We start from the raw sequence: 24,854 nt of genomic DNA on the forward strand, positions 1-24,854 counted from the left end.
AGTTTCAGCTTTATTATAGTTAGATAATATATTTTATTGGGAAGGTTTTTTGAGGGATTCAGACGTTATTTGGAACCCAATATACATTTACTTGTAAATTACACATTTATTACACATCTCCCGATCTTGTTAATAGATGTATGTTTTCTCTTTGCTTGCTGTGGGATTTCATATCTGTTCACTGTTTATACTTGCTAATCATGTTATTCGTGGCTTTTTTTTATTTGCATCTTTCAAGTCTAAGTTCTAAATTCTGTAAAAAGTTTCTCCAATTACTATATCATTAAAATCATTATTTCTTTAAGCATTTTTAATTATATGTTTTTCTCTCCAACTAACATGTAGGGCTTCCCTGGTGACTCAGTTGGTAAAGAATCTGCCTGTAGTGCAGGAGGCCACTTGCAATGTAGGAGACCTGGGTTTAATTCCTGGATCGGGAAGATCCCCTGAAGAAGAAAATGGCAATCCATTCCAGAATTCTTGCTTGGGAAATACCATGGATGGAGGAGCCTGGTGGGCTACAGTCCATGGCGTAGCAAGAGTCAGACATGTCTGACTCTTTGCTCGGACAAAGTGTGAGCAAAATGTAATGAGTGTTCCTCAGAGCAGAAAATGTTTCCTTCTTGTTCAGAGTAACTACTGGGTCAGTTTATGTAGGAATTTGGAATAGGCCTCAAAATAGGATTATGTTTGATTAATAGTGATTCTGATCTAGTCTTGGCATTGTCCTTTGCAGAGATAAGATGAATGGAAAATGATAAGCACATGAATTCCAAGTTCAGTTCTACCACATACTGAGTGACGTCAGGCTTTGCTGATTTGTGTATGTTTGTGTAGGGCTGGTTGGGGTAGGACTGAGGTGAATGATTGAACTCTTCTTGAAGACTATTCCTAGAGTTACCCAGAGAGAAACAAGCTACTCTGCAGCCTATCAGAGAGTTAGGGTACACTCTTTTTTCTCATTACTCAATGGAGATCAGACAATCTGAGTTACGTGCAACATGGTGCAAGAATGTCAAGTCTGTTTTCAGGTAGTTTCTCATTTACTTATACTGAGAGCTCACCAAGCCAATTACTTTTGAATGCTCTTCTTTCATTTAAAATTGGACCAGTTCTAGAGAGACAAATTGAGAGAGAATCCCTCTGCAATTTCTGTATATATAAAACTTAAAGTACATACACAAGGAGGAAGAGATGTCACATTCCACTTTTCCTTCAAAATTTTTTTCCAAAAGGCTTTCTATAAAAAGAAAGCTATTCTAAAACATAGATATTTCAACACATTTGTGCTTGTTTTAATAAAAGTGCATCAAACTCAAATTAGGAAGTTAGCTAAATGGCAAGACATTAATACTTATCCCTAATTACCACATTCACCTGGATTTGACTATGTCAGTCTGACTTGGCGTTTACAACTCCAGGGAATTGGCTTTCTTTCCATTACAGTAGGCCCCTTGAGTTTATCTCCATCTGTCTTAAAATCTAGAATCCATCTGCATTAGTTGTAAGCCAGTTGCTAGTATACTGAAATTCGACTATACCCGATACAAGTTGAGTACAATACTCTCTACTTAAGATGAGTCAAGTACAGTACCCCCACTGTAAGTACATTGTTGGGGCCAGAGCCAGTCTTTTCATCTTTTGCAGCAATTTGGGGTTGTCTTATAGAAGGATTCATTTGTGATGGGAGTAGCTGCATAATAATCCTTCAATGTCTCTATAGAAATTATGAGGTGCACTCTGTGTGAAATTAACCTAAATATTGAAATATGTTATTGACCTTGACATATCAAAATATTAGAATTTTCCATAATCACTATGTCCTGATATATAAAAAAATTATGGTAAAGTGTATTAATATCAATATTCTTTAGAGTCATATCTGGTGTTTTCTTAATTTTATTACTTTTTATCTGTAAAATATTTCATGAAATTTCCAAGCCCACATTTTAGCTGGCTGTATCTGAAGTCATCATGCTCCAATTCCACTGAGTTTCTGTGGATAATCATGCACTTGTTTTTCTTACCTTTTTGACTTCTAAGAAATATCATGGTATCAGACCTTGATGGGTACTGTCTTGACTGAGGAAACAGATATTTAGGATCCCATTGAAATTGACTATATAAATATTTAATTGTCATTCTGCCTTACAAGTATTTTAACTAAGGATTTGAATATAACTTAATTCTTCTCCCAACCCCTGTAGCTAGAAATGAATATTATTTTATAGATTAGAACAGAGGATCCTAGAGGCGTAATCAATTTTTCAATTTCATAGGACCACATAGAGCTACATTTTCATCCAAAATATTTGAATTTTTGCTAAACCGAAAGAATAACATATTCAACTGTATAATTGAAAGGACATAATTTCTCCTACTCTCCAGGCAAGATGAAATATTAATATTTAGCACATTATCAGTGGATAAATAAAATTTATCCAGTTTAAGAATACCTTACACTGTTGTTCCAAACCATTTTTCATGTTTAAAAAGTTTTGTCCTAAAATTTTTTGGTATTTTCATCTAGGTCATTACATTTTCATCTAGGTCATTACATTTTCTTAGCTGCAAACTGGGAATGTGTGCGTATGTTCTTACAAATCCATTACTTTTAGATCTCAATTATATTGAATAGGAACTGAGATAATGGGCACCCCATGGAATTCTCTAGGCCAGAATACTGGAGTGGGTAGTCTTCTCCAGGGGACCTTCCCAATCCAAGGGTCAAACCAAGGTCCCCTGCATTGCAGGTGGATTTCTTACCAGCTGAGCCACAAGGGAAGCCCAAGAGTACTTGGAGTGAGTTGCCTATCCGTCTCCAGCAGATCTTCTTGACCCAGGAATTGAACCAGAATCTCTTGCATTGCAGGTAGATTCTTGACCAACTGAGTTATCAAGGAAGCCCTGTTCCTTAAATAGGTAATTTTTAAATTTCACTGTATAATGCATATTATAAAAGTTCCCTTTTTGCCTGGTTTAAATTTAATTTGTAAGAATAAATAGATAAAATCAAACATCTCATTGGTATATCTTGCCACATTGATTTTTCGTTTAAAATTTAAAACACTTTTTAATACATTTTATATTTTAGAGCAATTTAGTTCACAGAAAAAATTAGCAAAAAGCAGTTTTTCAAAAAATTAAAAATAAGTTTACCATATAATCCAGCAATTCCACCTTTGAATATATATGCAAAATAATTGAAAACAAGGTCTGGAATACATATTTGTACACCCATGTTTATAGCAGCATTATTCACAATAGCTAAAGCATGGAAGAATCCCCTGTCCATCAATCAATAAGTGGATAATAGAAATGTGTTATACACACAAAATAAACACACACACACACAATGGAATGTTATTTATCCTTAAAAAGGGAGGGAATTCTGTAATGTGCTACAAAAAGGATAAAACTTGAGGACATAATGCCAGTAAGAAAAAGACAAATGCTCTGTGATTCCACTCTGATATTTTGAAAGGTCAATATTAAAGATAAAAAATGTAATGGTAGTTTCTAGGGGATTTGAGGAGGATAGAATGTAGAGTCATTTTTTGATAGGTACAGAATTTCAGTTTTACAAGATGAGAAGAGTCAGGAGATGAATGATGGTAACGGTTATAGAAAGGAAATATATCTAATGACACTGAACTGTACCCTTAAAAATAGTTAAGATAGTAAATCTTTTTTTTTTCTTGCCTATTTGGGGGCTTCTCTGGTGGCTCAGATGGTAAAGATTCTGCCTGCGATGCAACCCTGGGTCTAGAAGATGCCCTGGAGAAGGGAATGTCTGTTCACTCCAGTTTTCTTGCCTGGGAAACCCATGGACAAAGGAGCTGCAGTCCCAGGGGTTGCAAAGGGTCGGACTCAAGAGTAGGACATGACTGATCAACTAACACTCTCACGTCTGTGTCTATTTTACCCCCTCCCCCCAAAAAATGAGTGGAAGACATAAAAATATCCAATATACCTTTTACACCCCACATATATTTTCCCTTAATTTTTTAATGTAATAAATTACAACTAATAAAATATTTTTGTTAGTTATAAAATAATTTTTTAAAATATTACAACTTTAAAATATTTTACAAACCCTAAATGTTCAATCTTGAGTCATAAAATGATTCATTTCATTGTATAGCATTATAAAATAATTTTTACCTGCCATGTCCCAATTTTTTATCTTTGTTTTCAATTGAATACTTTCTTAGTATTTTATAATTCTCTTTAAATAAAATCTTTCATTCTTAGAGATTTGTTGTTAAATTTTTTAAAAAATTCCAGTAGTTTATTTTTATTCTGTTTTCTCTCTTTATATTGAAGTTTGTTTCTATTGTTTAGTCACCAAGTTGTATCTGATTCTTTTGTGATCCCATGGACTGTAGCCTGCCAGGCTCCTATGTCTATGGGATTTCCCAGGCAAGAATTTTGGAGTGAGTTGCCATATCGTTTTCAGGGAATCTTCCCGATCCAGGGATGAAACCCGCTTCTCCTGTATTGGTAGGCAATTCTTTACCACAGAGCCACCAAGGAAGCCCATACTGAAGTTAGTTATTTGAATTCCTGTATGAAGTAATTATTCTAAAGCATAAACATTTTTGTTTGTAATATACTCATTTAGGTTATAGATGTATTAGATATCAGTTTAACTATATCTCTCAAGTTTTGTTTCTCATCGTTTTACTATTCATTACATTTTGTGATTTTCATTATTATTTACACTTGATCCATTTATTATTTCATATTGTTACCTAATATTTTCATGTATATGCATTTATAATATTTTGTCTCTTTTATGGTATCAATGTTTTTTTTTAAAGTTTTGATTTGTGATCTTTATTATGTTAATTCTTTTTTTTTCAAATCAGATGGTTTTTTCATATTTTTATTGAAGTATAGTTGATTTACAATGTCTGTTAGCTTCAGGTGTACAGCAAACTGAATCAGTTACACATATATATAAAAGTGTTGGCGCACAGTGGCGTCTGACTCTTTGCGACCCCATGGATTGGGGCCTACCAGGCTCCTCTGTGCATGGAATTTTACAGGCAAGAATACTGGAGTAGTTTGCCATTTCCTCCTCCAGGGGATCTTCCCAACCCAGGTATCAAAACTACATCTTTCCTGAGTCTCCTGCATTGGCAGGTGGGTTCTTTACCATTAGCCCCACATGGGACAATACTAGATATATATATACATTCCTTTTCAGATTTTTTTCCCATATAGGTTATTAGAGATTATTGAGTAGAGTTCTCTGTGCTATAAGTAGGTACTTGTTAGTTATCTGTTTTATATATAGTGCAGTACTGTGCTTAGTTGTTCAGTCATGTCCGCCTCTGCGACGCTATGGACTGTAGCCCACCAGGCTCCCAAGTGTGTGCGGAATCTCCAGGCAAGAATACTGGAGTGGGTTACCGTGTCCCCTTCCAGGGGATCTTCGCAACCCAGGGATCAAACCCAGGTCTCCCACATTGCAGGAGGATTCTTTACCATCTAGCCACCAGGGAAGCCCCAAAATACTGGAGTGGGTATATCCTTTCTCCGGGATATCTTCCTGACCCAAGAATTGAACCAGGGTCTCCTGCATTGCAGGCAGATTCTTTACCAGCTGAGCCACCAGGGAAGCCCTTTTATATATGATAATGTGTGTATTTTAATTCCAATCTCTCCATTTATCCCTTCCCCCCAACATTCCCCTATAAAGCTTGATTTCAAGATCTTTGAGTCTGTCTCTGTCTCGTGAATATATAATTCATTCTTTTTTACTTCTCACTTATAATTAGAACATGGCTTACTTTTATGTTTAAAATGCTCTGTAATCTCATATTTTTTTATATAGGTTTATACATAAATTTTTTGGTACAAAATTGCTGTTAGTGCCGTCAAATCTATGTCATTACCAATTTAGGATTACCCATTCATTTTAAGAAATAGTAATATTTTTAAATTTCTTACCATAATTTTGACTTTTTAATTCTCTACTTGTATTTCTTTCAGGTTAAAGCTATGTGTTTAGATTCAGGCAAGGCACAAATATTATATTGTTTTGTTGAACCATTCCTCTCATCATTGTGTAATTATCATTTTAACTGAATTATTTTCTCTAAAATATCCAATGTTGATATCACTAGTTTTATTTAAGTAAGAATATTTTTTCATTCTATGTATTTGTTTTCAAACTTTGTATTTTAAGTGATTTTTAAAATAAATACTATATAACTTTTTAAAATCTAATCTCAGAAAGCCTATTTTAATCAACAAGCATGCTGCTGTGCTGCTGCTAAGTCGCTTCAGTCGTGTCCGACTCTGTGCGACCCCATAGATGGCAGCCCACCAGGCTCCACCGTCCCTGGGATTCTCCAGGCAAGAACGCTGGAGTGGGTTGCCATTTCCTTCTCCAAATCAATAAGCATACTCCATAGCAATTATTGTGTTTAGAGATATGTGTGAGTTGTCTTTTTCATGTTTTTTTCTAATATTCATGGTTTTATTTTTTACTTCATTTGGCTTTGATAAAATAGTCATTATTTCTTCTAACCCTTTGTTTGACATGATTATTTCTGCTCCACCCACCCTACTATTGTTCCTTTACATATTTAACATATTCACCTGTCAATGGCTCTAACCTCCTCATCAATAATACAAAAAACCATGGACATGTAAACTGTATAACCCTCCTTCAATATTTATTAACATAACTAATATATACTGAGTGCCTGTTCAGTGCCAGTCTCTCAGAATAAACCAGTAATATAAATGGCAAATACATCATGCCTTGGTTTCTTCAGGAGATATGTATACTAACTTAATGATCTAGGCTTTAATACACATCTTTTTTTCCTTCTTTAGACAATAAAAACAGGCTTTCTAATTGCTCATTTTAATGAAGTGGAAGCTATTCCATTGCTCTAAATTGATAAGGCAATCTCACTATTAAGAACCCATATATCATGCTTAAGATCATTTTCCTTTTCAGATTTGGGTGTTAAAATGCCAGATCAAAGTCACTGTAACATTTGCCTATAGAGTATCTCTCTAGATTACTATGGGATCTTGACAGTTTTAGAAAGATGTATTAAATGTATCCCTTCATTTCAAACTCAAATATTTTTAATTTGCTGTTTAGAATAATTAGTAAAATACTGTTTGTTGTATTTCATTAAGAATTAAAAATTTATAGTTCCATCTTCTTCATTAATTTCCAGAGTCTGTTATGTTTTGAATAGAACACAATGCCATTATCTGGGTTAAGCTAAATATACCCACAAAGTTTACATCAACACTGTTCCTCTGTTTAAACTGTAACTTTCAATAAAATTTTTAAAATATCCTATATTTATATCTTTAATATATGAAATTCCTAAAAGAAAGTGAATAATAATTAACATATATGGTATAAATACATAGTAACAATATTGTTTCCATTTTAAAATAAAACACTAATTAAATATCATATGTAGGAAGGGTATTAGATATAGAGTTACTTGATTTTAGCAGAACTTCTGGAAAAATATTTACGTCAAACTCACCAGTTTGGTTAGTTTCTTTTATTTGTTTTTATGTCTGCTTTAATAGTTATAATGTGAATGTCTACAGTACTCTAAGAAGCAAATAGATGTTGGAATAGGGAAAAATTACTCAAAAGAAGAGACAACTGGGTTTAAACATACTGAGATTTCCAAGCCATTTTTCTTCATAGTTGCTTGGTTTTACACAGATTGTTAACATTTTAGACATCATTTTCCTTGCTATAAAACAGATACGCTATGTGAACCCATATATTTTAATTCAAAGTAATGACATTTCTGAGTACTTTATTTTTTTTTTCAGAGTAAAAAATCATTTTATTTATTTATTTTATTTTTATTTTTTATATAAATTTATTTATTTTCATTGGAGGTTAATTACTTTACAATATTGTATTGGTTTTGCCATACATCAACATGAATCTGCCAAAGGTATACATGTGTTCCCCATCCTGAACCCCCCTCCCACTTCCCTCCCCGTATCATCCCTCAGGGTCATCCCAGTGCACCAGCCCCAAGCATCCAGTATCATGCATCGAACCTGGACTGGCGATTTGTTTCATATATGATATTATAGATGTTTCAATGCCATTCTCCCAAATCATCCCACCCTCTCCCTATCCCACAGATTCCAAAAGACTGTTCTATACATCTGTTTCTCCTTTGCTGTCTCGCATACAGGGTTATCGTTACCATCTTTCTAAATTCCATATATATGCGTTAGTATACTGTATTGGTGTTTATCTTTCTGACTTACCTCAGTCTGTATAATAGGCTCCAGTTTCATCCACCTCATTAGAACTGATTCAAATGTATTCATCCTCAAATCCTTGAAAAGTAGGGGTTTTTTTTAAATTTATTAAATATAGCCTAATATTTTATCTAAAATGACTACATGCATAAAATCCACTACTCTGAAGCTATGTATTTGGTCTCTAAAGAAGACAACCCATTAGCAAAGTCAGTCAAGAAACAGGCTAATTTCAGAGGACTTTCATCTTGTCCAACTTCCATGACTTACTGAAGATCATGACAAGGTCCTGATTTCCTTTAATGTTCTATTCCTCTGCTATGAGAGGTGGAAAAACATGACTTGCCTTTGTATCGGTTTTCTGATCATTAGCCAAATTGACAATAAAGAATGTGTTACCACAGTTCCTATTTGTCCAAGAAATGTTAGTGCAACAATGAGAATAATAAAGATAATGAATTCTCCTTTGATGTTCTTTGATATTATGATATCTTTGATATTATGAACCTGGATAATGCCTTTTCAAATATTGTCAGTCAGAGAAATTATTAAGAAAATAACTCTCTACTTCTTCACTTAGTGAAGTCCCAGGATCTCAGCAACTCCAACAGCTCAGAGTTCCAGGTCTCTGAGTTCATTCTTTTGGGATTCCCAGGCAATCACAGCTGGCAACACTGGCTATCCCTGCCCCTGGCTCTGCTCTACCTCTTAGCTCTCAGTGCCAACATCCTTATCTTGATCATTATCAATAAGGAGGCAACATTGCACCAGCCTATGTATTATTTCCTGGGCATCCTGGCTGTAGTAGACATGGGTCTGCCTACTACCATCATGCCCAAGATTTTGGCAATCTTGTGGTTTAATTCAAAAGCCATCAGTTTCCCTCAGTGCTTTATACAGATGTATGCTATACACTGTTTTGTGGCCATGGAATCAGGCATCTTTGTTTGCATGGCTATAGATAGATATGTAGCCATTTGTCGACCTCTACGCTATCCATCGATAATTACTGGCTCCTTTGTGGTCAAAGCAACTCTGTTCATGGCGCTCAGAAATAGCCTGACTACTATCCCAATTTCTGTGTTTGCAGCTCAGAGACAGTACTGTTCAAAGAACCAGATTGAGCACTGTCTTTGCTCAAATCTTGGAGTCACTAGCCTATCTTGTGATGATGACAAGACAGTCAAGAGTATCTACCAGCTACTTCTGGCATGGACACTCATGGGAAGTGATTTGGGTTTGATTATTTTATCATATGCCTTGATACTTCAATCTGTATTGAAGTTGAACTCAGCAGAATCTGCATCCAAGGCCTTAAGTACCTGCACTTCCCACCTCATCCTAATTCTTTTCTTCTACACAGTCATTATTGTCATTTCTATCACCCACAGTGCAGCAATGACAGTTCCCCTCATCCCAGTTCTACTCAATGTACTCCATAATGTTATTCCTCCTGCCCTCAATCCCATTGTCTATGCACTCAAGAACAAGGAGCCCAGACAGGGCTTATATAAACTTCTTAAACTGGACTTCAAAGGCAACTAACTTGGAGAGGATGCGCATCTTTCAAATTTTCCTACATCTGTGTTCATTACATTCTCAAGGACTGCAGATGACAGAAGTTCTAAGGAATACAAACCATTTTTAATTAATATAAGGAATCACACACAATTAATGAAATTTCAAAAAGGGGGTGAAACTAATACTTTATCATGTTTATCAAGAAAGACCTTCATCCAAAAGAAAAAAAAATGAACAATAGCACAATTATGGAGAGTGAATCAAGGAAGCCAGGGTGAGACAAATGGAATATACATTTCATTTTTGTATCTCGCTGCCCTGGCTAGAAATTCTGGACAATGTTGTACAGGGATGGTTAGAGTAGATATCTGACAATGTTTTTTTTTTTTTAATTAGAGTTTCTAACCCATGGACAGGGAGGCCTGGCGTGCTGCGATTCATGGGGTCACAAAGAGTCGGACACGACTGAGTGACTGAACTGAACTGAACCCATGTACATTTCATGCAATTACTAATAGAGTACAACTTACTTCTAGATATTTGCATCTTTGCTTTCTAATGTGTCTTCTATTCTTTAAATGGAAAACGGACTCCAGTAGACGTTTCTATAAACATGTGCAACGTCCAACAAACATATGAAAAGATGCATCATTGAATTCAAATCAAATCCACAAGATACCACTATATACAATAAAATGGCTGTATTTTTTTAATTTAACAGAGATTGGAAACATTAGACTTTTTATATATACTAGAGGGTATGTAAAAATCACATTGAGCTGTGAGAAACTGTTAGACAATTAGACAAAATTTGAAACACAATTACCATATGACAGAAGTTCAACACCTAAGTATATAAGCAGAATAACTTAATACAAGAGTAGCAACAAAACTTATACACAAATGTTCATAGCATCGTTATTAGTGAAAAATTGGAAAGAATTCAAATATCCACCATTTGTTTAGTGGATAAACCAAGTGGAGCATACCCATAGCAAGGATTATTATTCATTTATGAAAGGATGAAGTACAAACGTATGCCCTTTCACAGATGAACTTTGCAAACACTATGCTAATTTTAAAAAAGCAAACACTAAAGGCTACTGCAATATGATTTCAATTACATCAAATCAATTACTAGAATAGATAATCAAAAAACATACTAGATGTTGGAAGGGATCAGAGGAATAGATCCATAGGTGGTGACTGATTAATGGTTATGGAGTTTTCTTTTTATGCAATTGAAATGTCCTGAAATCAGATATTGGTGATGGTTGCACAACATTTTAAAAGTACTAAAAGGCACTCAATATTGCATTTCAGAGGTTTAAATGATAACCATTTATGGCTTGTGTATTCCACTTCAATAAAAAAAGATAAAGTGTAACAAACTCTGTGTTAAAATTTTTCTCCTGTTTCTCTCTCTATATATAAACACACAGTTAAATTAACTAAATTGTGTAAATACATATGATGCACTTTTATTTAATCATAAAATTCCTGAATAATCATTATTTAAATTAATTATCATATTCTGTAAATTAAAATAGAAGACTTTATTTTTCAATATTGTTTTATCCAAATATTGTCTCAACATATATAGTAAATGCATATTAAGAAATGAAGGGAGAATGAATACAGGTATACATGTATAACTGAGTTCCTTCACTGTCCACCTAAAACTACCACAACATTGTTAATCAGCTATACCTCAATACAAAATGTTTTTGATGTTTTAAAAAAATTTAAAAAGAAATATATCAGAAGTTGCCTGTATGTTATATAATTTGAACGTGAATGAGTGTCAATAAAACCTTCTGAAACATCATTAGTGCTTTTAACTTCTGTCCCACACGTCCTTACAAGGAAAGAAAAAAACACTTCAATAAATATTAAAGTATCTAATATTCATTGAAGCTAAATTGTGTTCATTCTCACTCCCCCATATATAAGGCTCTTATGCCAGCATGTAGATATAAATACATACAGATAAATTTATTCACTAATTTGTGTGTCACTTTATAAACAGTAAGAATGGAAAGCTTTCACTTCTTTTCCTTCTCCAATAGGTGTTAGCTTAAATCCAATGCCAGCACCTGTATCACAAGTGTATGTATTCCATTGGGATACATAATACGTTTTAAGATATATTTAGTTCAAAGGTACAAATATCAAGAGATTTAGTAGCTGAGGACTGTGAAAGTACATATAGTGTAGAATCATGACATTTTTTTTTAAGTAGTATCCTGAACACCTGGACCAGATTGCATTCAGCTCACTGTTTTGCTTCAGAAATTAAGGTATTAAAGCACATTCAAAAGCAGGAATAGAAACAGGGTTTTTGTTTAATATACAGGCAGAAAACACATGGAGATAATTTTTGGATGTACATTAATTGATTATTAACTTCACATGACTGAAGGTTTTATTCCATCTACCTATTAGAAGGCAGAAGTAAAGATTGGATTTAAAAAGAAAAATGTTTATTTCTCCAATTCACAGATTGAAATATAGTGTAATTTTCCATGATTATTTTTCAAAGTAAATAGAAATCCACATCTGTAGTGGTAAATATCAAGCCGGAATCACCCTCATGACCAGAGCAATGGGACTACGGCAGGAGAATAGCTCTTGAGCATGATCACAACACTTGCCATTCACCTACCTCCCATTGCTCCCCAGAAAAGAATCTCGCTCACTTACTTTATTTCTAGAGATACATATTTGTGACTGTATTTAATCCGTTTTAGACAGGGAAACCAGCTTGGAGGAATAAACTTCGTGTTCGAAAAAGAACATGGGATGTAAAATTGAGGACTGACTAGTGAGGAAGCAAACATTTTCTATGGAATTTAGAAATGAGAATAGTCAACAGGTGACAATAATTGTACTTATAAATAAGTAGCCATGTTCTTGTGTTGATGTAAACACTTCAATACACTTGTCTCCTACAGAATAGTATGAGCCCATTTTCCTTGCAGAAAAATTAAGCTATAATGTATTGAAATCATTTTAAATTTGTTTTGGAAAAAACCTAATTATGGTCAGTACTACAATATTTGGTGTAAGTTGGGATCTTTAACTGAGTGTTTTTGCAAATGGGACCTATACTTCTCTTGTAACAATAAATCCAGTTTCAATAATCAACACTAGAGCTATCAAAAGGAAATATGAATGACCAAATAGATATGTAGCTCATATTAGGAGCTATATCCCTAGGAGTAGAGCAGAATGAACTCAGTTATGTTTACTATTCTCGCTTTGTGGGTATCTATGATTTCCCTACTTCTTTTGCTTGGACATACATAGTTAAGAGTTGACTATTCACAATATTGTAAAGCAATTCCCCTCCAATTAAAGGAAAAGAGTTGACTATTCAAATATATTGAGAGGAAGAAATGAGTAACAATACTATTTTTTCAACAACTATTAAAATCTGTATACACTGGTCAAATAGGTATCAATAATACATTTCACAGTCTATTCTATTCCATAATAATCAGTTATAATGTGTGAAAATATATGTGTAACTGCATGTGTATATATACATATATATATATATATATATATATATGAATTGTTACAGTTTTGTTCGTTAATGACAATTTTCAAAGAAATGTGGAAAATATAACTGCATACAAACATTAGGAGCAAATTTACAAACCTGACAAGAAATAAATCTGATAACAATTTTGTTATGTAAGGAAACCCATTCTTATACACTCATATGATTCTTTGTCAAAAATGCTAATTGCAAGGCCTTTGTTAAGCTTCGAGATTATTAGTTTCAGTCAAAATCAGTGTTGCTAGATAGGAATGCTGCTGCTGCTGCTAAGTCGCTTCAGTCCTGTCTGACTCTGTGCGACCCTACGGACAGCAGCCCACCAGGCTCCTTTGTCCACTGGATTCTCTAGGCAAGAATACTGGAGTGGGTTGCCATTTCCTTCTCCAAGGCATGCATGCATGCTAAGTCGCTTCAGTCATGTCCGACTCTGTGCAACCCTACGGACAGCACCCCACCAGGCTCCTCGGTCCACAGGATTCTCCAGGCAAGAACCCTGGAGTGGGCTGCCATTTCCTTCTCCAAATAGGAATGAGGTTCAATTAATGTTATGATTGCATTAAGTGAGTTCCCTACCTTTAATATTTGCATTGTATGGGGACTTCCCTGGTAGCTCAGACAATAAAAAATCTGCTTGCAGTGCAGGAGACCCAGGTTTGATTTCTGGGTCAGGAAGATCCCCTGGAGAAGGGCATGGCAACCTAGTCCAGTATTCTTACCTGGAGAATCCCATGGACAGAGGAGTCTGTCCAGCTACAGTCCGTGGGGTCACAGAGTCAGACACGACTAAGAGACTAATGCACTAACTCATTTGCCACCTTTAAATTTTCTACCATGTACTAATAAAGTGAACAAGATAATTTCAATTTATTATTTTATTTTGCTTGTGGGCAGCAATATGAAACAGAGAAATTAAGCAACTTGATACAATGAGGTTAAACTGCTGCATGTAAAGTATCTCATCTATTGTTTCATGAAGGTGATCTTGGTCCACTATTTATTGAGTTGGCCAAAAAGTTGGTTCAGGTAGTGAATATATTATTCAATACAGTTCTGGATGAAAATGAAAAATGTGTCTTTTATTTTTACTGAAAACCAAATGAATTCTTTGGCCAACTCAATACTAGTTTGTATTTCTATTTTGTAATATTTCTTCCTTAACTTGTGGGTATGTTTTTAGTGTATTGGTGTAATTTTTGTTTAATTTGTATAAATTTTGTTTCCAAAAATTTTGTGCATTTTCAGTTTATTATTTTCTTTGCACTCTCCTTATGATTCATATATACATATACATTTTATTGCATAAATATTTTCATATAATCAAGGGCTTCCCAGGTGGCACTAGTGGTAAAGAACCTGCCTGCCACTGCAGGAGACCTGAGATGCAGTTTTGATCCCTGAGTCAGAAAGATCTGGAGAAAAGGGCACAGCAACCCGCTCCAGTATTCCTACATGGAGAATCCATGGACAGAGGAAGCACAGTTCACAGGGTCGCAGAGTTGACATGACTGAAGCGACTTGGCTTGTATGCATGCGATGTAAAACGCCACCAATTTGGAGTATTGTTTTACCAACTTAAATTTATTTCTAAATCCAAATATCTGTTTTGACTGCTGCCTTATTTGTTACCTTCTTTTTGAAATTCTTTTGTTATCTATTTTGTAATGAGGAATTTTTTTAGATTTAAGTTTTCTCTTGTCTTATGAAGTAGAATTTATACTTCTGTTTCTTCCTTTTATACTTTGAAAAAATAATATTTAAATACATGTTTAAATACTTAGAATGTCCTTGAAACGTGTATTATCATATGTGAAATGGATCACCAGTCCAGATTCTATGCATGATACAGGGTGCTTGGGGCTGGTGTGCTGGGATGACCCAGAGGGATGGGATGCGGAGAGAGGTGGGAGGGTGGTTCAGGATGGGGAACACATGTACACCCATGGCGGATTCATGTCACTGTATGTCAAAACCAATACAATATTGTAAAGTAATTAGCCTCCAAAAAGTAAATAAATAAATAAATGTTAAAAAGTAAAAAAAGAAAAAAAAAAGAAATTATGTTTTGTACTATGTAAGTTTAAATATAATTAAAAATCCTTAAACCCTGAGATAATTTAAATTAATTACTGATTAATCATTTTTTAACTAGATTTTTTTTAAATTGAATTCTAAAACATTGATTAATAGAAGCATAATTTTAAGTTCAAATAAATAAATACTTAGAATGGAGTGTAATAGTTCTTAAAGTTTTATGAAATTTGAATCATTAGTTCAGGAATCTATTCATTCACTCAAAATTTATTGATATTTAAAGTGTAATGTGTTGCTATACAATGCAAGTGAGTTAGTCACTCAGTCATGTCCGACTCTTTGTGACCCCATAGACTGTAGCCCGACAGGATCCTCTTTCCATGGGATTCTCCAGGCAAGAATACTGGAGTGGGTTGCCATACCCTTCTCCAGGGGATCTTCCCCACCCAGGAACCAAACCCAGGTCTCTTGCATTGCAGGCAGATTCTTTACTGTCTTAGCCACCAGGGAAGTCCCCACACTATGCAAATATAAATATAAATACAATAAGTTCAAATATTAAGATTTTGCTTAAATTCTGGTGGATCCAAGTTGTGATTTCTTTTTATATTACTATGATGCTAAAATAGAAAGAGATATTGATCCATTGACAAATATATTCCTTACCTATGATGCCTGCCTCTTTTTTATTTACATCATGGTAAGTAGTTTAACAGATGACTCCCTGTCCTCTCTGAGATAAAGTTGATATTCCAAAATAAAGTGGTGCTTGAAGTTGCAGTGGTTGTAGAAGGATACAAAATAAGATAGAAAATTTCAATTAACAAAGCAAAAAATAGCAGTGAACTTGAGAAGAAAGCAGAGCACAGTAACAGAAGAAAGAAACTGTTCTAGCATGCTCTAAGACCATTTTCCTTTTCCTCTTTAAATTCTCCAGATATCCTCCAAAATTTTGCTTAGTTTGATTTCTACCTACTCTTATATGACTCCAAGAATTTATTATAGCACAAGAAAGGTCTTTGAAGGGCACTCTTATAAAGCAGTTCATACCATGTTACTTTACTATTTCTAAAAAAGTTGCTTTGCGATATCTAAACTGTCCTCTTTTGTTGTGAATATATAAAGATAAAACAGGGTTGTAGGTAGAAAAATTAACAAGTAACAACTTTATATCCCTGATTCATCCACTATTTTAAACAATGCTAACTATACTCCTAGTGTATCATTGGACTGTAATATAAGTATATATAGTAAAATGATGGCCAAAGTTTAATTTAACATATACTATGTGAAATTAATTTATGTTATGTTATTTAACATAATATAGGTTTAATTAATTTAACATAGGGAAAAATTTAACATATACTATGGATGCAAATATATCAGATGTGATAAAGTCCAAGGACGAGGCATCATTAAAATTGACAAGGTGAATCAAATTTTTATATTTAACTGTGAGATTGTGTCCCTCTATTACTCAATATCAAGAACACTAGAAGCCAATCACATATTTCTCTAGGATGCATATTGGTCAATTATTTTCTGGGAAAAATGCAAATGCCTCAGGGAAAAAATTCAGTGGGAAATAAGAATGTCAACAGTGCTACAAAGGAGACTTTACAGGAGCACACAAAATAAATCCAACCAATTAATGAGACTCACTCGTCACCTGGAGTTTCAAATCAGCTTACTAAGGACTTTTTGTGAATTAATAATCAAAGAACACTAATAATGAGAAAATAGAAAGAGAAATTAAGGGAACAATTCCATTCACCATTACAATGAAAAGAATAAAATACTTAGGAATATATCTACCTAAAGAAACTAAAGACCTATATATAGAAAACTATAAAACACTGGTGAAAGAAATCAAAGAGGACACTAATAGATGGAGAAATATACCAATGTTCATGGATGAGAAGAATCAATATAGTGAAAATGAATATACTACCCAAAGCAATCTATAGATTCAATGCAATCCCTATCAAGCTACCAACGGTACTTTTCATAGAGCTAGAACAAATAATTTCATAATTTGTATGGAAATACAAAAAACCTCGAATAACCAAAGCAATCTTGAGAAAGAAGAATGGAACTGGAGGAATCAACCTGCCTGACTTCAGGCTCTACTACAAAGCCACAGTCATCAAGACAGTATGGTACTGGCACAAAGACAGAAATATAGATCAATGGAACAAAATAGAAAGCCCAGAGATAAATCCATGCACATATGGACACCTTATCTTTGACAAAGGAGGCAAGAATATACAGTGGATTAAAGACAATCTCTTTAACAAGTGGTGCTGGGAAAACTGGTCAACCACTTGTAAAAGAATGAAACTAGAACACTTTCTAACACCATACACAAAAATAAACTCAAAATGGATTAAAGATCTAAACATAAGACCAGAAACTATAAAACTCCTAGAGGAGAACATAGGCAAAACACTCTCCGACATACATCACAGCAGGATCCTCTATGACCCACCTCCCAGAATACTGCAAATAAAAGCAAAAATATACAAATGGGACCTAATTAAAATTAAAAGCTTCTGCACAACAAAAGCAAGGTGAAAAGACAGCCTTCAGAATGAGAGAAAATAATAGCAAAAGAAGCAACTGACAAACAAACTAATCTCAAAATATACAAGCAACTCCTGCAGCTCAATTCCAGAAAAATAAACGACCCAATTGAAAAATGGGCCAAAGAACTAAACAGACATTTTTCCAAAGAAGACATACAGATGGCTAACAAACACATGAAAAGATGCTCAACATCACTCATTATCAGAGAAATGCAAATCAAAACCACAATGAGGTCCCATTTCACACCAGTCAGAATGGCTGCAATCCAAAAGTCTACAAGCAATAAATGCTGGAAAGGGTGTGGAGAAAAGGGAACCCTCTTACACTGTTAGTGGGAATGCAAACTAGTACAGCCACTATGGAGAACAGTGTGGAGATTCCTTAAAAAACTGGAAATAGAACTGCCTTATGACCCAACAATCCCACTGCTGGGCATACACACCGAGGAAACCAGAATTGAAAGAGACATGTGTACCCCAATGTTCATCGCAGCACTGTTTATAATAGCCAGGGCATGGAAGCAACCTAGATGTCCATCAGCAGACAAATGGATAAGAAAGCCATAGTACATATATACAATGGAGTATTCCTCGGCCATTAAAAAGAATATATTTTAATCAGTTCTAATGAGGTGGATGAAACTGGAGCCTATTATACAGACTGAAGTAAGCCAGAAAGAAAAACACCAATACAGTACACTAACGCATATATATGGAATTTAGAAAGATGGTAACGATAACCCTGTATGCGAGACAGCAAAAGAGACACAGATGTATAGAACAGTCTTTTGGACTCTGTGGGAGAGGGAGAGGGTGGGATGATTTGGGAGAAAGGCATTGAAACATGTATAATATCATATAAGAAACAAATCGCCAGTCCAGGTTCAATGCAGGATATAGGATGCTTGGGGCTGGTGCACTGGGATGATCCAGAGGTATGGTACAGGGAGGGAGGTGGGAGAGATGTTCAAGATGGCAAATACATGTACACCCGTGGCAGATTCATGTTGATGTATGGCAAAACCAATACAATATTGTAAAGTAAAAAAAATAAAATAAATACATTAATGTTTTTAAAAAAAAGAACATATGACATTTGAAAAATAGTTCAAATATTAAGATTAAAAACAATACAAGCTATAAAAATAAACTATTAAAATTAGAGGTCATTAAAATAGTATATATAAAAGAATTGTTATTTTTGTCTAAATATATATCTTTTTAAATCGACCTTCTTCATTATCTTATTATAAGTATAATGGAATGGTATCACTTGGATTAGAATGAATATATTTTCCAGGACTATATTCACACTATTGTTCTGTACATACTATTATTTCGAACCACATTTTTCAACATTTTATGTCCTGATAATATATCCCTAATATTTAATTTATTGAAAGCATATAAATAAATATATAATAGACAGTTAGGAGAAACAGATCATGAAATATGTTTCCCCTTTTGCATTAAAATGTATAAGTGATTAATAAACTTTGACAGATAAGCACTAACGTGATTCAAGTAATTTGATTTTCAAAATCTTTACCTCAAACTAATATTTTAATGCCTGCTTTATTCTTTATACTTTGGCTATCTGGAGTGCTCCAAGAATCAAAACTACATCAAGTAGGAGAAAGTTACTGAAAACCAGAATTAATTGGTTTTGAATAACAATGATATTCCTAAATCACATTTCTCTTTTATTTTTACAGTTTTGGACAAGTCATTAGCAAATTTTGATAAAAGCTTCCTCACTTAAAATGTGCACTAAATTATTTCATATATTTCAATTAAAATTAAATGGGACACAGTATTATTTAACAAAATCTCAAATCCTTGAAATAAGAGTTATTTTCAGTATCATATATTCTAGTCTATTACTTAAATATCTCCATGCACAGAAATTTCTATACTCCTTGCATATATTAAGTTTCTAATAATTCAGCAAAACAAATTCAAGAGTGCAGGCTGTGATATCAGAAGGCTACATCTTCTCCAGCTTTCATGACTTGTAGGCTGAAGATAATGTGCAGAGTCATGATTTTCTCTAAAGTTCTGTTCCTCAGTTACGAGAAGATGAAACAATACAAACTAACTTATGGTATGAAGTTTGTGTTTTGATAAATAATTTAATACTCAATGTGTTAAAATAGCTCCTGTTTAATTAGAAATATCGAAGGAATGTTGGATACTTCTAATCTGCCTGCAAAGCCAGAGCCCCAGGTTTAATCCCCCAGTCATGAAAATCCCCTGGAGAAGTGAATGGCTACCCACTCCAGTATTCTTGCCTGGAGAATTCTATGGACAGAGGAGCCTGGTGGGCTGCAGTCCATGGGTTCGCAAAGAGTTGGACACGACTGAGTGACTAACACTCTCAAAAACTTCATTTTCAAGGAATGTTAGTAATGGAATTAGAGTTTAAAAAGAGGATTCCCCTACAACACCTACAAAACCATGAATGTAACTTCTTCAAACACTGTCAGAGAGATTATTAAGAATAGTAACCTTGAATGTTTTTCTTCTTAGTGAATTATGTTCCAGGATCTCAGAAATTTCAACAGCTCAAAGTTTCAGGTCTCTGAGTTCATTCTTTTGGGATTCCCAGGCATTCACAGCTGGCAGCACTGGCTATCCCTGCCCCTGGTTCTGCTCTACCTCTTAGCTCTCAGTGCAAACATCCTTATCTTGATCATCATCAATCAAGAGGCAACACTGCACCAGCCTATGTATTATTTCCTGGGCATCCTGGCTGTGGTTGACATGGGCCTTGCTACCACCATCATGCCCAAGATTTTGACCATCTTGTGGTTCAATGCGAAGACCATTGGTCTCCCTGAGTGCTTTGTACAGATGTATGCCATACATAGCTTTGTAGGAATGGAATCAGGCATTTTTGTCTGCATGGCTATAGATAGATATGTGGCAATTTGTCAACCACTGTGTTATTCATCAATCATCACCAAATCTTTTGTGCTCAAAGCTACTGTGCTCATGGCACTCAGAAACAGCCTGACTACCATCCCAATTCCTGTGTTGGCGGCTCAGAGACACTATTGCTCAAAAAACCAAATTGAGCACTGTCTGTGCTCTAATCTTGGTGTCACTAGTCTATCCTGTGATGACAGAACAGTCAACAGTGTTTACCAGCTACTTTTGGCCTGGATACTCATGGGGAGTGACTTGGGTTTGATTCTTGTATCCTATGCTTTGATACTTCACTCTGTACTGAAACTGAACTCAATGGAAGCTACATCCAAGGCCCTGAGTACCTGCACTTCCCACCTCATCCTAATCCTGTTTTTCTACACAGTCGTTATTGTCATTTCTATCACCCATAGTGCAACAATGACGTTTCCCCTCATCCCAGTTCTACTCAATGTACTCCACAACGTCATTCCTCCTGCCCTCAATCCTATGGTCTATGCACTCAAGAACAAGGAGCTCAGACAGGGCTTATGCAAGCTCCTTAAGCTGGACTTCAAAGGCAATTAACTTGGGGAGGATGCTCAACTTTGTAATTTCCCTATGTGTATAATCATTACATTCTTCAAAGATTATAGATAAAGAAGAACTAAGAAACACTACATTTTTCAGTTAGTTTAAGGAATCAGTGGCAATTAATGAAACCTTCAAAATGAGAATGAAGTAATCTTGCTTTTCAATAAATTTCTTCATCAAATGAGTAATGCAATGATGTTGATTGTCTCAAGGAATCCACAGAAAGACAACAGAATATATACTCCATTTCTGTCTCCAGTTCCTCTAAATAGACCTTCCTAACAAAGTTTAATGCTGCTGCTAAGTCACCTCAGTCGTGTCCGACTCTGTGCGACCCCATAGATGGCAGCCCACCAGGTTCCCAGCTGGGGTTCTCCAGGCAACAATACTGGAGTGGGTTTCCATTTTCTTCTCCAGTTCATGAAAGTGAAAAGTGAAAGTGAAAGTGAAATCGCTCAGTCAAGTCCGACTCTTCGCGACCCCATGGACTGTAGCCTACCAGGCTCCTCCATCCATGGGATTTCCCAGGCAAGAGTACTGGACTGGGTTGCCATTGCCTTCTCCAACAATGTTTAATAGAGATGGTTGAAAGAGATATCTGCCATTTTATTCTTTTTTAATGAGAGTATTTAATCCATATATATTTTATTTGATTACTGATAGCATATACCTCGGAGAAGGCAGTGGCACCCCAATCCAGTACTCCTGCCTGGAAAATCCCATGGATGGAGGAGTCTGGTAGGCTGCAGTCCATGGGGTCGCTAAGAGTCGGACATGACTGAGCGACTTTACTTTCACTTTTCACTTTCATGCATTGGAGAAGGAAATGGCAACCCACTCCAGTGCTCTTACCCAGAGAATCCCAGGGATGGAGGAGTCTGGTGGGCTGCTGTCTAAGGGGTCACACAGAGTCGGACACGACTGAAGTGACTTAGCAGTAGCAGCATATACCTGCTCCATGACAAAACTAGACAGCATATTAAAAAGCAAAGACATCACTTTGATGACTTAGGCCCTTATAGTCAAAGTTATGGTTTCTCTGGTAGTCACTTATGGACAGGAGAGTTGGCTTGTAAAGAAGGCTGGTGCTAAAGCTGAAGCTCCAGTCCTTTGGCCACCTGCTGCCTAGTACTGACTAATTCGAAAAGACCCTGATGCTGGGAAAGAATGAGCGCAGGAAGAGGAGGGGGTGACAGAGGAAGAATGATTAAATGGCATCCCCGACTCAATAGACATGGGTCTGGGCAAACTCAGGCATACAGTGAAGTACAGGGAAGCCTGGCATCTGCAGTTCAAGGGTCTCAAAGAGCCAGACATGATTTAACAACTGAGCAACACAAACTGCTCCAGATATTTGTGCTTCTTTCTGAGGAGTTTTACCATTTTTAAATGGTCAAAAAACTTGAGTAGACACTTCTCTAAAGAAAATATGAGATGCCAGCAAATATATGAAAAGATTTTTATAAATTAAAATCAAAACAACAATAATCACAATAAGTTTAGGATAATTAATATACACTCTAAATGATTACTATTTTGTTTTAAATTTAGCAGATGTTGACAATATTGTGACAATATTTTGAAACATGGCATTATTATACATTGATAGAGAGTATGTAAAAATCACACAGGTGCTCTGGAAAAAACTTTAGTAATTACTCAATTTAAAGGTAGTTACCATATGACTCAGAAATTTAACTCCTAAGCATATAATCAGACAACTTAACACAGCTGCAGCAAAAATTTTAAGTAGAAATATTCATAGTATCATTGTTAATCAAAAAGTGGAAAGAAGTCAAATGTTGAATATCAGTTGTTTAATAGATAAACAATATTAAGCATATCCATTTCAGGAATTATTCATCCATAAAAAGGATGAAGTTCTGATACATATTCTTGCATAAATAAAATTTGAAAAAAGCATGCTAAATAAAAAAGACAGACACTAAAGGCTACAAGTTGCATGCTTTCAATTACATCAGATCTCCAGAAGAGGGAATCCATTGAACAACAACAACAACAAAAATAGTCCTTGGTAAGAAGAGAAGTGACAAATTAATAAGCAGTTACTGATTAATGCTACAGAGGTAATGGAAATGTTTCAAAACAGTATTGTGCTGACGGTTGTGCAGCACTTTGAATGTACCAAAGGGTACTCAGTTTTGCATTTTTGAGTGCTATTTTATGTGGCATGTGAATTTCACTTCAATAAAAAAATGATAAAATGCAAAAAAAAAGACTGTTCTGTGTCTTTATGTATGTATATATGTCTCTCTCTATATATGGAAAGTGGTTAAAATAATTTACTTATCATTTAACATCAATTTAAAATGGTACAATTTATTTTTCGGTAGGTATTACCAGAACTTTTGTCAATACAGAAGCCCATGTATATACATCTGTCTCTTTCTCTTTTTTTTTTTTTTGGCCCTGAAAAGGGTCTTTGGTTGAAATCAAGCTCCTGAGAGCAAACTGGAAAGCTTAACCGCCAAAGCCGTAGAGAGTACGGCCCTGGCGCTTGAGAGCGTAGACCACGTCCATAGCGGTGACTGTCTTCCGCTTGGCATGCTCGGTGTAGGTGACCACGTCCCGGATCACGTTCTCCAGAAACACTTTCAGGACCCCGCGGGTCTCTTCGTAGATGAGCCCAGAGATGCGCTTCACACCACCACGACGAGCCAGGCGGCGGATAGCAGGTTTAGTGATGGCCTGGATGTTGTCGCGCAGAACCTTACGGTGGCGCTTAGCGCCGCCTTTCCCCAGACCTTTGCTGCCTTTGCCGCGTCCAGACATGGTTTCACGAAAAGTAAACCCAACAGCAACTCTGTCTCTTTCTCTTTAGTCGCTAAGTCGCAAGCTGACTCTTGCGACCTCATGGATAGTAGCCTGCCAGGCTCCTCTGTCCATGGGATTCTCCGGAAAAGAATACTGGAGTGGGTTGCCATTTCCTTTTCCAGTATATACATATAGCAAATACATGGGCTTCCCTGGTAGCTCAGATGGTAAGAAGCAACTGCAATGTAGGAGATCCGAGTTCAATCACTGTGTCAGGAAGATCCCCTGGAGGAAGTCAAGGCAAACCACTCCAGTATTCTTGCCTGGAGAATTCCATGGGCAGAGGACCCTGGCAGATACACTATGTGGGGTCACAAAGAGTCAGACATGACTGACTAAAACACACATAGAAAATATACATTTAAAAATGTGCCAACAGAAGCTTTTAAGTTTAATTAGGTCCCATTTGTTTATTTTTGCTTTTATTTCCAATATTCTGGGAGGTGGGTCATAGAGGATCCTGCTGTGATGTATGTCGGAGAGTGTTTTGTCTATGTTCTCCTCTAGGAGTTTTATAGTTTCTGGTCTTACGTTGA

The 24,854-nt window shown here is 35.5% G+C and overlaps 3 protein-coding genes across 3 annotated transcripts; 2 read left to right on the forward strand and 1 right to left on the reverse strand.

Annotated features, from left to right (window-relative positions):
- Window positions 1–1,001: 1,001 nt before the first annotated feature.
- LOC113904996 (putative olfactory receptor 56B2) lies at window positions 1,002–9,825 on the forward strand. The gene is made up of 3 exons (XM_027562043.1): window positions 1,002–1,031; window positions 6,001–6,025; window positions 8,861–9,825. Exons 1-3 carry the CDS (start codon window positions 1,002–1,004, stop codon window positions 9,823–9,825), a joined length of 1,020 nt encoding a protein of 339 aa, XP_027417844.1.
- A 10,692-nt stretch (window positions 9,826–20,517) lies between these two features.
- LOC113904997 (putative olfactory receptor 56B2) lies at window positions 20,518–21,477 on the forward strand. The gene has a single exon (XM_027562044.1). The coding sequence runs from the start codon at window positions 20,518–20,520 to the stop codon at window positions 21,475–21,477; it is 960 nt and encodes a 319-aa protein (XP_027417845.1).
- Window positions 21,478–23,929: 2,452 nt separating this feature from the next.
- LOC113904812 (histone H4-like) lies at window positions 23,930–24,284 on the reverse strand. Its single transcript, XM_027561901.1, has one exon. The coding sequence runs from the start codon at window positions 24,274–24,276 to the stop codon at window positions 23,965–23,967; it is 312 nt and encodes a 103-aa protein (XP_027417702.1). The 5' UTR covers window positions 24,277–24,284; the 3' UTR covers window positions 23,930–23,964.
- Window positions 24,285–24,854: the final 570 nt, after the last annotated feature.

The sequence above is a fragment of the Bos indicus x Bos taurus genome, chromosome 15 (genome assembly GCF_003369695.1).
Source record: "Bos indicus x Bos taurus breed Angus x Brahman F1 hybrid chromosome 15, Bos_hybrid_MaternalHap_v2.0, whole genome shotgun sequence".
NCBI classification, from domain to species: Eukaryota; Metazoa; Chordata; class Mammalia; order Artiodactyla; family Bovidae; genus Bos; species Bos indicus x Bos taurus.